The following is a 13626-nucleotide window of genomic DNA, read 5'->3' as shown; positions in this document are numbered from 1 at the left end:
GCACTGGACTGAAAGAATCTGCCAGCTTACCTTATCAGCTACTTTTCTCATTCTTGTGCCCAGATATATGACAAGATGCAAATTTGGGGAGGAGAGGTTTACTTTGAGTCATGGTTTGTGGGTGTATAGTCCATCAGAGAGGGGAAGGCATGCCAGCAGGTGTTTCTGTGATTGCATCTGTAGCTTAGTGATGAAAAGCAGTTCACAACCATAACTCCTGCTCCAGGGGATGTGATTCCACCCTTTGGCCTCCACAGGCACCTCTCTCTCTCTCTCTCTCTCTCTCTCTCTCTCTCTCTCTCTCTCTCTCTCTCTCTCTCTCTCTCTCTCTCTCTCACACACACACACACACACAGCCCTCACATAAATAAAATATTAAATTAATAAGAACATGTTAAGTGGAACTGGTGTTGGAGAAACTTGAAAACACGATAATATTATAACCATTTGAAGATAAGCAGTGAGATGATGAGAGAAACCAGAGCAATGACAATTTCAGGGAAGAAGTGGACAACGTATCAGATATAACCAACAAGAGGTGAAGAGCACATTGTGTGTTACCTTACCAGAAACTTGTTAGTGATTATTACAATAGCAGCTTGAGAGGAAACAGTGGTGGAGAGAAGATGATTTCCAGGACTTGGGGAGTCACGTGAAGAAAGAGAAGGTAGCCAAAGAGAGGCGTCTCATGAGAAACCCTGTCCACATGTCGATCTTAAAAATTAAATTATTTTTAGACAAATTTGCACATGTACACCTTGCATGGTGGTCACTACCACCCCCACCTTTCCACTACTCCTGCCCATGCCCTCATCCCCACAAATCTCTTATGTTCATTTTGTTTTGTGACCCACTGAGGTTAACCAGGTCCATCTGTGTGACGGTGGGTTTGGAGCTATGCTCTGGAGCCTGTAGAGGGCAGATACCTAAAGACGGTGATTTCCTCTCTCTCACAGAGTCTATCAATAGTCAGTATCTCAGAGCATATCATGATCTTGAGGTAATAAATTTCTATTATGTTACCAGTCCTGCAGTATTTTGTTGTGGTATTTCTAACAGACAATATGCACCATCTGTGTTTAAGATTTTGATACTTTGTCCATTATGGAAGTTGTGTTCATTTTGAATTTTTAAAATAGTGCTTTTATATATAATTTAACTTAGCAACTGAAGGTTTTGTTTTCTCTGCATCCTTCTTTTTGATGTTTAAGATACCATGTTCAGTATTTCAAAAATTGTAAATACAATACAGAACCCTTGGATCTTGCTTGTGATCTGTTTGAGAGATTTGATTAGAATGAGTTAAGAATACAGAGTTAGGGCTGGTCAGGACCAGTTCCTCATTTCCTCGAGGAGGCGCCTTTACCAAGACCAAGTTCTGACTCTAGGTATAGGGATATAAAATATTTCTAACTTGCATGATATTTTGCTTAAGATGACAGTTTTCTTGCCATAAACTAGAATAGGGAAGATTCAACATGTCATAAACTCACTCTAAACCAATCCATTTAATCTTGGGTTGAATAGGGTGTTGGGAGATTATAATTTTATAGTAAGTTAGAAAGTTCTGCCAATAGGAAAAGAGAAAATAAAATTCAATTTGGAGCCCCGCCCCAGCAATGGGTACAACCATCAGTTGCCTACAGTGCAGTGAGTGACATGTATGTCAGAGTTTAGTCTAGTTTCTCGATATTATTCCCCATTAAATCTTTGTATTAAACCAGGCATGGCAGCACATGCCTGGAATCCCAACTCTTGGGAGGCTGAAGATGGAGGACCAAGAGTTTGAGGGTATCTTGGGCATGTAGTGAGACTCTGACTCACAAAACAACAACAACAAAAAAACAGCCCCAACCAACCAACCAACCAACCAACCAACCAACCAACCAACCCACCAAGCAAACAAACAAACAAACAAAAAATAACAGTAAAAAACCTTATAGCATTTGTTTGGGTTTAGGAATATTCCTTGATACTTAACAGGACATTTAGCTTTAGAGATGGATTTAACCTGCCTGATGTGTCTGTATAGAACAGATGGTGATCCATATTAGTATATTAATGGGGCAATCAAATAGTTCAAAGCAGAAAAAGCTGCTGGACTCTATACCCTATATCAAGACTCAGGAGTGTCAAGTTCTGTGTTGTATTCATGTACCCATTCATCAGTGGGTTTCCTGATATCTCACTGATGACTAAGAACATAATCATCAAGCTAATAGACTCAATTCACATGAAACCCATATTACAGTTGGGAACATAGAGATGTGAACACTGACAGGATTCTGGTGCTATTATAGGAAATATCAAGGGCAGGTTCAGTGGCTCAGCTAGAAAAAACACTTGCCACCAAGCCTGATCATGAGTTCAATCCCCAGGACCCACATAGTGTATAGACAGGGAAACCAATGTTTGGCTGAGATCCAGCTAGGACACACCTATGTCTCTGGACTATTTGTTCATAGTTTGCATTTTTACAGGTTGGTTGTGGCTACAATGGTTTTTGAACAATTTCATAATGTTTTGGTTAAGGTTTCTAATGTGATAAAACACCATGACCAAAAGTAACTTTGGGGGAAAAGGGTTTATTTCAGCTTACAATTCCATACCACAGTCCAGCACTGAGAGAAATCAAGACAGGAACCTAGAGGCAGAAGCTGATGCAGAGACCAGGAAGGGGTGCTGCTTACTGGCCTTTTCCTCATGGCTTGCTCAGCACACTTTCTTATAGAACCCAGGACCACCAGCCTAGGGATGATGCTGCCCACAGTGGACTGGGCCCTCTACATCACTTATCATCCAATAACTTGCACTGTAGGTTTTCCTACAGGCCAATATTGTGGGGACATTTTCTCAACTGATGTTCCCTCTTCCAAAATGACTCTAACTTCTATCAAGTTGACATACTACTAGCCAAGCAGTACATGTATACTTATTGGTATTGTTGTTTGGCACTTATTTTGAATGGGATTCTTGCAGACAAAGGAAAGAAGAAAGAAATAGGGATAGGCTAGCAAGGAGAAGGCTCAGTAGGTTAAAAACAATTGCTGCATATGTCTAACCTGTATTCAATTTTTGGAACCCACATAAAATTTATGTATTTAGGAACATATATGTATACACATATACATATATGTGTAGCAACAGTTAATGAAAAAAGAGGCCATGCATTTGAAAGGGGGCAAGGAGGGGTATATGGGAGTGCTTGAAGAGAAGAAAGGGAAGGGAGGAAGATATATTAATCTCAAAAAATAACAGAAATAATTTTTAAAGAAATGAAAGGAGAAAACTGACTGCACAAAGGTATCCTCTGACCTCATATGAGTGACATGACATATGTGTGCATGTGTGCACACACATCACACATGGACACACAATATAAAAAATGAATTGAGGGTAGAGCTGAAGATATGACTCATTGTAGCCAGTCTTTCTTTGGACCAGCTCTCAAATAACATGGAGACATTATTAATTATAAAGCTTGGCCTTAGCTTAGGCTTTTCTCCAACTAGCTTTTATAACTTAAATTAACCTGCTTTTACTAATCTATATTTTGCCATGTGGCCTTTACCTCTCTCCCAATATGTATTTCTGACTGTTGGAGACCGACTCTGGACAGCTGTGTCTTGAACCTTGTGTTACCTGCCACGATTTATCAAGCCTCGTGTAAATAAGAGGCTTTTAGTCTAACCTAGGAATGTAGGATTAAATAAACCTCTTTAAATCAGCTAGCTGCAGGGGCCTGGGACCAAAGAGACCTCCTGCTGACCCTCCTTAGGAATTTTCTTTGTCCTCTCCTCACTCCTGCTCCCCCTCCCTACCTGAAGCCCTGTTTATAAGCTCTAACACCAGTCAATAAACCGAGGCCTTGACGCAACTCAGACTGCTTTGTCTTTCTTCACGCGCTTGGTCTCCTTTCCCTCTCGCCCCCCATTGATTCACAGGTGGTCCCTCCTCGAGACCCTCGAATAACCTGGCCTGCTGGACGGGACATCTGACTTGTTTCATGTCTTGCTGGAATCTCTAGCAAGCCTATATTCATCCCGAGTTTCTCTCTTTGCTGGGAAGCTCTACCTATTCTCTCCTGCCTAGCTATTGGCTATGGAGCTCTTTATTAAACCAATCACAGTGACACATCTTTACACGGTATAAAACAAATATTGTGCAGCGCTGCAGTGGTTCAGAGCACTTGGGTTCAATTCCAGGCACCCACATGGCAGCTCACAGCCATCTGTAACTCCAGTCTCTGGGGATCTGACACTAGGTACACACATGGTACACAGACATACATGCCTGAAAAACACCCATCCACATAAAATAAATAAAATTAGAGAAAAAAAGACCAAAGTAATAAGGAAATATTCCCACGACCAGCACATTGGAAGGTAGCTATTTCTAGGAAAGACCAGAGTGGTTAAAAGTATGGCTTTCAGTAAATAAGCATTAAAATATGCAAAGCTTGACAGAGACAGCAAGAATTTGCCTACAGTAGAAACTTAGAGGCTTCATCTCACCAGTGACACTACCCCTTCATTCCTGCAATGACCTCTTCCTTCCTCCAGGGGGCAGCATAAAGCTCATATGGTCCCAGGTCCAGGAGTTGCCTTCACTTCGCTCATAGATATCGCATCCCTTTGTTCCTCTTCAAGGGAACGTTGTGCTCTCCATCTTCTCCTGCATTCCCAACTTGCTGATCTGTTGGTCCCCTCTTGATCCCTTTTCCTGCTGAGCCAGTCTTCAGCCAAAAGCCATACTATAGCCATCAGGACTACACATGCCAGACCAATCCGAATGAGATTCTGGGTAGTATGATCCCAGAAGGCAGAGTCTAGAGTCAGAAGACAAGGATGACTGCTGACAGAGGCTACACCCACCCCATCCCCCCTCTTCTGCTTTTCACTCCCGCTTTGTCTTGCACCTTTCCTCAGAGTCTACGTGTCTAGCTGTTTGCTTACCCTCCTGTAATCCTGATTCTTCAGTCGTAGAGTCGAACACCAAATAATCTGAGGATAAGGAAAAGAAGAAGGGATGAGTGAACAGAGGATAGTGTTGGATCCTTCCTTTGAAACATTCTTTTTTCTGTATATGGCCCATGGCATCCTATGGCTGGCTTTCCAATGTTGGTCCTCACCCAGAATTCCAAGTCCTAGGGGCTTTATATGGCAATAGAGTAGACTAGTGAAGAGATGGACATACTCAAGTTTGGATTCACCCATAGCACTAATACATGTGTCTCCATGCCAGATGGAAACTCTGGGGAAGCCTCATTTTCCTCATCTATTCAATGTAATTTTCTTCTCACAGGAAGACAAATTCTTCATCTGAAGTGAGCTGCCCCCCCACTCCCCATCATCATTTCTGTGATGCTTAGGTTTAAATGTCAATTTGCCATACTCTATAGTTGTCTGAAAAGCAAGTTCAAGTTCAAATCTAATTATTGAGATCAGGTTGGCTTATGAGCACGTCTGTGTAGGATTGCTTTAATTATTAATTGATGTGTGAAGACCTAGTTCATTGTGGATGTCACCATTCTCTGGACATGGTTGTATGAACAGCATAGGACAGGAGAACACTTGATGAGATCAGAAACAGGTAGCATGGATGTGTTTGTTTCTCTCTGTGCTTGACTGTGGATCCAACTTGAGTCATCAAGCTTATGTGGTGAGCACTTCACCAATAGCCAATTCCCAGGTCCTTTCTGGTGAATTTGGAAGTGGCTCACCAAGAGAATAAGCAGGGCCTGTGGGTGCAAGGCTGGTGTTCTCAACATCTAGAAATAGAAAATAATTCATTTTTTAAAAAGAATTTTAGGTCTCCTCCAGTATCCTTTATTCCTTCATCTTTCTCTGCCCCTCTGGTGTTTCCAAGTGGCTGGTTGGATCTTTAAGAAGCAGGGAACTCTTGGCTATCTTTTTAAAACAGTCACTGTCAAGGGTATCCTCTAGGGCTGTGGTTAAGACACAGGTGAAAGGGTCCTTACCTGAGATGAGGAGTGTCACAGGCTCACTGGGGGAAGACCATGTATAGTCACTGTAAGAGCCAAAACATCTGTATGTCCCTCTGTGGGCTCTAGTCATAGGGCCCATGGGGAACTCTGCTTGCCTGTTCCCATATCTTTGCTGGACTTGGTTGGATCGTCCTTCCTTGAGCAGAAAGAATTTGCTTGTCCCAGACACCAGATGGCAGAAGAAGGTCACATTCTCCCCCAAGGTTACTTCGTGCCCTGGGTGAACCTGGAGTTTGGGTGTGTCATACAGACCTGTGGGAGAAGGAGAGCTGGTATATAGAGAGCATTATCACACCCTGACTCCTCAATCTACTGCTTCCTTGTCCCTGTGACCAAATATCACTCCTTGGAATCTGGGCTGCTTCTGCTTCCTAAACTTGTGCTTGTCACAGATAGATCCATTATCCTTTAGGACTGAGGGACTTAGGCCATAGCTTCTGCATCTCTACTCTTTGGCTTTGAATTTGTTCCTCAGGACCCAAACCACTCACATTACCTAGAAGTCTGAAGATGCTCTGCCCCTACCCAGAACCATTGCTTCAGAAACTCTAGGACAGCCTTTTACATTTTAAAAATTATCATTTTTTGATATTATAATTACACCATTCCCCCTTTCCCTTTATCTCTCCCAAACCTCCTATATACCCTCCCTTGCTCCCTTTCAAACTGGTGGTCTCCCTTTTTTCAGTAATTGTTGTTACATATATATCTGTATATGTATACATATATATACACACATATATACTTACACACACACACACACACACACACACAAACACATATGATTATACACGTTCCTGAATACATGAGTACAACCTGTTCAGTCAGTATACTGTTACTTGTTGGTATGTTTTCAGAGTTGACCATTGGGTATGGGCTACCCAATTGGTGTAGTCTTTGCTGGATAAGACTGTCTCCTGCTGTCAGCCTTCCTTAGTTGCCTTTAGTTCTGTGTGTAGGGTTGAGGCCTCCTGGGCTTTCCCCTGCCCTAAAGAAATCATTTTGAGGGAGGGACTTGGGGAGGTAACTCGGTGAAGACCTGAGTTTGATCCTCAGCTCTGGACTTGATCTCCAGTATCCACACAGAAAGCCAGCATGGTGGTGCCTGCTTGGGATCCCACTTCTGGAGAGGGTCCGCTGGCCTAGTCTATGTACTTGGTGAGTCCCAGACTCTCTCAAAAACTAAGGTGAAGAGTTCCTGGAAAATGGCATCTGCAGTTGTCCTCTGGATTGCACACACACACACACACACACACACACACACACACACACACACTTACACTCACACACTCACACACTCACACACACACACACACACACCCCTGTGAACACATGGACTGGCACACACTTGTGCAGAGGCAGTCAACACATGACACCGCTACAAAGCATTTGTATCCCTCACCTCTGGAACTTTTTCTTCTCAAAACCAGAACACTTTACACTATTAAACAACTCCCTTTCTGCCTTCCCAAGATCTGGCAACCTCCCTTCTACATTCTTGGTCTCTGTGAATCCGACTGTTCCAGGTAACTCAGTTAAGTGCAGCCAGACAGTATTTGTCTCCATTAGCATAATGTCCTTGGTGTTCAGTCACATCATAGTGTGTGCCAGAATTTTCTTCCTTTGCAAGGTAGAGTAATATTCCACTGTATGAATGTACCATGTTTTGTTCATCCATTTATTCACCAAGAGACAGTAGTGTTATTACTTCCTTTTGGTATTATTTAGTTTCTCTATTTTTTCCTCTGTGTGATTGTGTATGGCATATGTAGTGTATGCTCCCGTGTGTGTATCAATGTGTGCACCTGTATGCTCATGTGTGGAGGCCAGAGTTGGGTGTCCTGCTCTTTCACTCTTCATCTTATTCCCTTGAGACAGGGTCTATTGAACCTTCAGCTAGGCTGGTGGCTATGAAGCCACAGCAAACTGGTGTTGGTCCCGGCCCAGTTCTAGTGTTACAGACACACCTGACTTTTTATGTGGTTTCTGGGGATTTGAATTCGGTTTCTCATACTTGAACAGCAAGCTCTCTTATTCATGCACCATCTAACCAGTCACCTCTTAGCTATTGTGACTAATGCTCCCATGAACATGCATGTGCGAGAGCTATCTGTGCTTTTACAAGGTCTCTAGATAGTTTTTTTTACTATATCTAGATAGTTTTTAAGCTTGGATAAAACCATGTGTGTGGCTACATTTTCTGATGAAACTCCATCACAGGCCAACCTCTTCCTGCCCAGCTTTGGTTCTCTTGTCTATCAGTCCTTAGTCTTACCCCAGCACACAGTGGCCTACTTTAGAAACATCTTTCAGAGATCTTGACCTAAGACACATTTGATGCCAGGACAGAGAGCTGACCCTTGTTGTTTACCCTTGTAGGAAGTAGCTGCAATTGGACACATCCCCTGACTTCCAGCCAAGATAAGCAGTGTCAGAGCAGTGGGGCTTTGTGAACACAGGCACTCCCCATGATTCATACCAACATGGCTCTCTCTATAAAAACCAAGACACTCACCAGTAACTACCAGATCCAGAGGATCGCTGGGTTCTGATTGAAGCTCCCCACTCCGATAGAAGCAAGCATACTCCCCTGCAGTGTGTAAGTTCATTTGTGGAATGAAGACGTTTACTTTACTCCTTGATCTATGTGACTCTGCTTTCTTCAAGTCCAAAATGCTTCCTCTAAAGAACAGTTGATACTCAGAGGCACTCTGAGGCCCCTGGCACCAGATGTACACAGGGGTTCCTTTTGGGACCCTGGTACTGGGTTGGGCCCAGATGATGGGTTTCGGGAGATTCTCTGAAAAGGAACCAAAAGCAGAAGTCCCAGGTGAACCATTTCCTATCTACTCTACTTACCCTCAGCCACCAGCTTGAGGCCATCCATCATAGTGAGGCAGAATGCTCATCTCTGTTTCTGGGATGTTCTCAGATAGACTCTGAGATGAACCTGAGATGAACGATCCCGAGGCTCTCAAGGGAGGAAGGACTTACATTCTTCTGTGTTGATCCTCTGGCTCAGACATAGCTCTAGAAAACAACAACGATACAATGTCTTCCCCCATCCCTACTCTTGATTCCACCCCCCTTTTATGAAGGACTTACGGAGGCAGAGTAGGGCAGTGAGTGTGGACAGCATACCACTGGCAAGACTAATGCTGAACCGTGTGTGTGTGTGTGTGTGTGTGTGTGTGTGTGTGTGTGTGTGTGTGTTTGGACTGAGTCCAGTGTGTGAGGGAGATGCACAGGATGTGGTAGGTGAGCTCCAACACCAATCACCATGGGACTTTCACACTTTTTTTTTTTTAAACAGAAAGGGTCACAGATCTCCACTGACCTTGGGCTTCAGGCAAAGTTGTGGTTCACACAACACATTTAACCACATTTTGAGTCTAAAAGGTTCCCTTGACCATCATCTGTCCAGTCTGAAACTCATTTCTTGGTCAACCTTTAATTCATTTGGGGAAGGCAAGGGGGAGATTTACAGAGCAAAATGTCTGAGGATTTCCCAAAATGGGAATTTTAACTGTGTGCAACATGCATGTGTTTGGATTTGATGATTGGTTTAATCAGAAAGCAATACTAATGCGTTATTAAAATTTTTGCTATTTTATTTCAGTAAAATGCTCTTATTCTATTATTTTTATTTTCATGTGCATGTGTGGTGTGTATATGTATGTGTATGTATGTTTTCATGTATATAGAAACATCTGTGTGCATGTGTGCATGTAGAGAGGCCTGTGGTTGGTGCCATGGATCATCTTTGATTGCTCTTCCACCTTATTCACCGAGGCAGGGTCTCTCAATCAAACTCAGAGCTTACCAATATCTCCCTAGATAAGTGGTCCTGGGGATTCCTTGCCTCTGCATTCCCAGGCTGGAACTACAAGTGGGCTTCCATGTCCATGTGGTGTTTTATGTGGGTTTTAGGGAGCTAGACTCAGGTCTTTACTCTAGCCTTGCAAACATTTTAATCACTGAGCTATCTCCCCAAACCTATTAGGTGTGTGTGTGTGTGTGTGTGTGTGTGTGTGTGTGTGTGTGTATGTGTGTGTGTACATATCTGTGTATTTTTGGATACAATGTTCCTCAAGAGCCAGGAACTTGCCAATAGGCTAGGCTAGCTGACCCATAAGCCCTAGGTATCCATGTCTTGCCTCCCCAGCACAGTGATCATGAGCATGTGTTACCACCCTTGGTTTTTATGTTTTAGAGATTTCATTTTAAATTATATGTGTCCATGTGTGGGTATGTGCACGTGAGGTAGTGCCTGTGGAGGCCTCAAAAGGATTCCATAGAGCTGGAATTACAGGTGGTCGTGAGCCTCCTGATGTGGATGATCTTCACTGTTGAGCCATCCTCCCAGGTTCTACCTGGCTTTGGGTGATTGAACTGAGGTCCTCATAGCTGTAAGGTGAGCATTTTACTGACTTGTTGGTCAGTTTGCTTTCTCTTCCTTTCTCCTCCATTAATGTTGGGGTTTGTTGGTTTACTATGTTGGACACCATGGATTCCTTCTTCCTGTCTCGCTTACCTCCTTCTCTCATGAAATTTATTATTTCCTGTACCCTTGTGACTGAGAGCATCTTTCTTCCTCCTATGTGCATGATATTAATTTTGTCATCTTCTGTGAGGCTTGCTTGGTGATCATGACCAGCCTCAGTTTGTGTTTATCTTAAAATATCCTTACTTCCTTGTCAACTTCATGGCAAAACTCTTCCTGGATATAGCAGCATTAGTTGAGTTAATTGATTTCAAGTCTTGAAATACATCATCCCACACTTTTCTGCTTTTTGGGTTGCTGAGAGAGCTTACATTATTCTGATATATGTGCCTTTATAAATGAGCTGGTGTCTTTCCCTTATGACTAAAAGACTATTAAAAATAGTCTTTCTTTGTCTTGTGTTTTTGATATCTTGACTGTATTATGTCATGCAGAGTTCTACTCTGATTATGTCTATTTGGAGTTCAAGATAACTCTTGTGTTTGGATGTCTAGGTCTTTCGCTCGACTTGGGAAACTTTCTGCTCTAAGTTGATTTTATAGATTATCTAGACCTGTGATGCATTTGACAACATTCTTGCCATCTGGTGGGGTCTCAGATTTTGTCTTTTAATCACCGTTCTACTTTCATTCTCATTGCTGTGATAAGTTACCCTGGCAAAGGAAACCTAGGGGAGAAATGGTTTATTTAGCTAACACTTCCACATTAACATCTGCCACAACTGGAGCGTCAAGTCAGAATTCACACCCCATTTTCTCAAACTCACAATTTCTTACATTGTTGGCTGTGAGCATAGCCATCTTTCCAGCCCTCATGATTTCTTCAATCCTATGAATGTTTACATAATTTCTTTGAGATTTCCCCAATTTTATTAGCATAAATAAAGCTTTTTGTGTGACATTTAGCATAAATATGTTAATTGCATAAATAAAGCTTTTGGTGTGACATTTCCTTATAGGCATGAACTGTTTTGTGGTCCTGAAGATATCCATCCTCTCTGTTACTTTTTATTACCCCCTCCCATCTTCTCCTTCCACATCTCTAATAATCCCCATTTTACTTTTATGTCCTTTCCCCACTCCAAATACATATATAATAGAAAATATATGTTTCTGGTGTTTGTGAGACTGGTTTATTTCTTCTAACTTTTTCAATTATTGGTCCAATGGTGTCAAATACATTGGCACTGTGACAAGTCAGAATGGCTAGCATCTTTCAAAGTTGTAAATGTCAACTTTGTGCCCCAAATGAAGTTGTCATTTAATACAGTTTCATATTTCCCAAATAGGATTGGATTGTGACCTTCATTTGTTCTTGTGTTTATGTATTTAATTTACATTTAGACAAAACCAATACCTTAAAGACAAAGGAGGGGACTTACTATTGCAGCAAGCCTACCAGTTGTTTATAATTGGTGGATACACATTTAAAAATATCCAAATCCCTGTGTAGATGTGGAATGGGTGTCACAAAGTCCCACCCCTGGCTGAGGAACTGTTTAAGCCATTGATGGCTGCTGGGAGAGGGAGTCAGTATTTCCCCATAGGGTGCAGTCATTGAGAGGCAGCCCATGTTCCAGGGCATGGCTCTATCAACCAGGCACATACTGGTCATACTAACTAGGTTCAGTGAGTTTTAAAATACAGCATATGAATTAAGTGGGGGGTGGGGGTGTGGGAGTGGTGGTATGGAGAAGGAAGGAATTGAAGGAGATGGGAGTGGATTTTATCAAAATATATTCACATATGGAATTCTTGAACAGTAAAAATAAAAATATAAAGAAGAACTATAAAAAATAAAGAAGAAAACCCGAGAAGTAAAAGAGAGGTCCTAGCCTGGTGGTGTAGACCTGTTATCCTAGCTACCCAAGAGGCTGAGTCAGGAGGATTGTGGCGATGCTACATAAAAGAAGAAAGACTCTTGGTTTCGGTTACTCAAGAGTGGGCCTGATATGCTCAGAAGGGTTTCTCTCTCTTGTGTTCTAATCTAATATTTGTTTAATCTAAAAGAAGCCTAGTGTAAAAGACAACTTTGTAATCTAAGAAGCAGTGTGAATATCCAGAGGGCCTGATGCAGTTGGTGGCTCCTCAGCTATTGGTTCATAGTTCATGTGTTTCCATTCGTTTGGCTATTTGTCCCTGTGCTTTTTCCAATCTTGATCTCAACAATTCTCGCTCATACAAACCCTCCTCTTTCTTGCCAAATGGACTCCTCCACCTGGGGCCTGGCCGTGGATCTCTGCATCCACTTCCCTCAGTCTTTGGATGAGATTTCTAGCACGACAATTAGGGTGTTTGGCCATCCTATCACCAGAGTTGGTCAGTTTGGGCTTTCTCTCAACCATTGCCAGTAGTCTATTGTGGAGTGTCTGAGACAGTTGATTAGCTTGAACTGTTTGGGAGACATCCAGGCAGTGGGACCAGGACCTATCCTCAGTGCATGAGCTGGCCGTTTGGAACCTGGGGCTTATGCAGGGACACTTTGCTTAGCCTGGGAGGAGGGGACTGGACCTGCCTGGACTGAATCTACCAGGTTGAACTTAATCCCCAGGGGAGTCTTTGCCCTGGAGGAGATGGGAATGGGGGGTGGGCTGGGAGGAAGACGGGGGGGGGGGGGGCGCAGGAGGGGGGAGGACAAGGGAATCTGTGGCTGATATGTAAAATTAAATTAAATTATAAAATAAAAAATTATAAAAAATGAAGTAGTGTGAATAAAGGTCATACTCTGTATATACCAAACAGCACAGCAAATACAATAACAAAAAAGAATGAGGAACTGTTGTCTTAATTTACAGGAGTCTCATAAGGTAGAAAATTATGTTCCTGGCCATACTTACTCAGAACAGCACACAAAGCCATAACCACATATCATCATTCTGTACCCACATGAGGTTTCCAACATATTTTGTGTGGGGGTCATTGATTTCAACACCTTGATGATTCCAGCACATAGTCTTAGACCTGGTCACCACATCTCCCTTCCTCCGACCCCCCCCCCCCCCCCCCGCCACATTCACACACTTCTTGAGTCAAGGCATAAATGTGTCACACAGGTGAAATAGGAAATGTGGTAAAACTGAGGTTGTGCATTCAGCTGAGCTTGAAGGCATGACTTA

At 42.6% G+C, this 13626-nt stretch overlaps 1 protein-coding gene across 1 annotated transcript; it reads right to left on the bottom strand.

The window, feature by feature from the left end:
* Positions 1–2579: 2579 nt before the first annotated feature.
* Positions 2580–9207, bottom strand: LOC143273375 (natural cytotoxicity triggering receptor 1-like). The gene is made up of 5 exons (XM_076572689.1): positions 9113–9207; positions 9002–9037; positions 5832–6259; positions 4956–5100; positions 2580–4828 (listed from the first exon to the last, which is right to left on the bottom strand). The coding sequence occupies exons 1-5, from the start codon at positions 9144–9146 to the stop codon at positions 4578–4580; spliced, it is 894 nt and encodes a 297-aa protein (XP_076428804.1). The 5' UTR covers positions 9147–9207; the 3' UTR covers positions 2580–4577.
* Between the last annotated feature and the right edge of the window lie 4419 nt (positions 9208–13626).

Source organism: Peromyscus maniculatus, chromosome 1 (genome assembly GCF_049852395.1).
Source record: "Peromyscus maniculatus bairdii isolate BWxNUB_F1_BW_parent chromosome 1, HU_Pman_BW_mat_3.1, whole genome shotgun sequence".
NCBI classification, from domain to species: Eukaryota; Metazoa; Chordata; class Mammalia; order Rodentia; family Cricetidae; genus Peromyscus; species Peromyscus maniculatus.
Note: the sequence above shows the minus strand (reverse complement) of the source record. Positions and strands in the feature narration are given on the sequence as shown.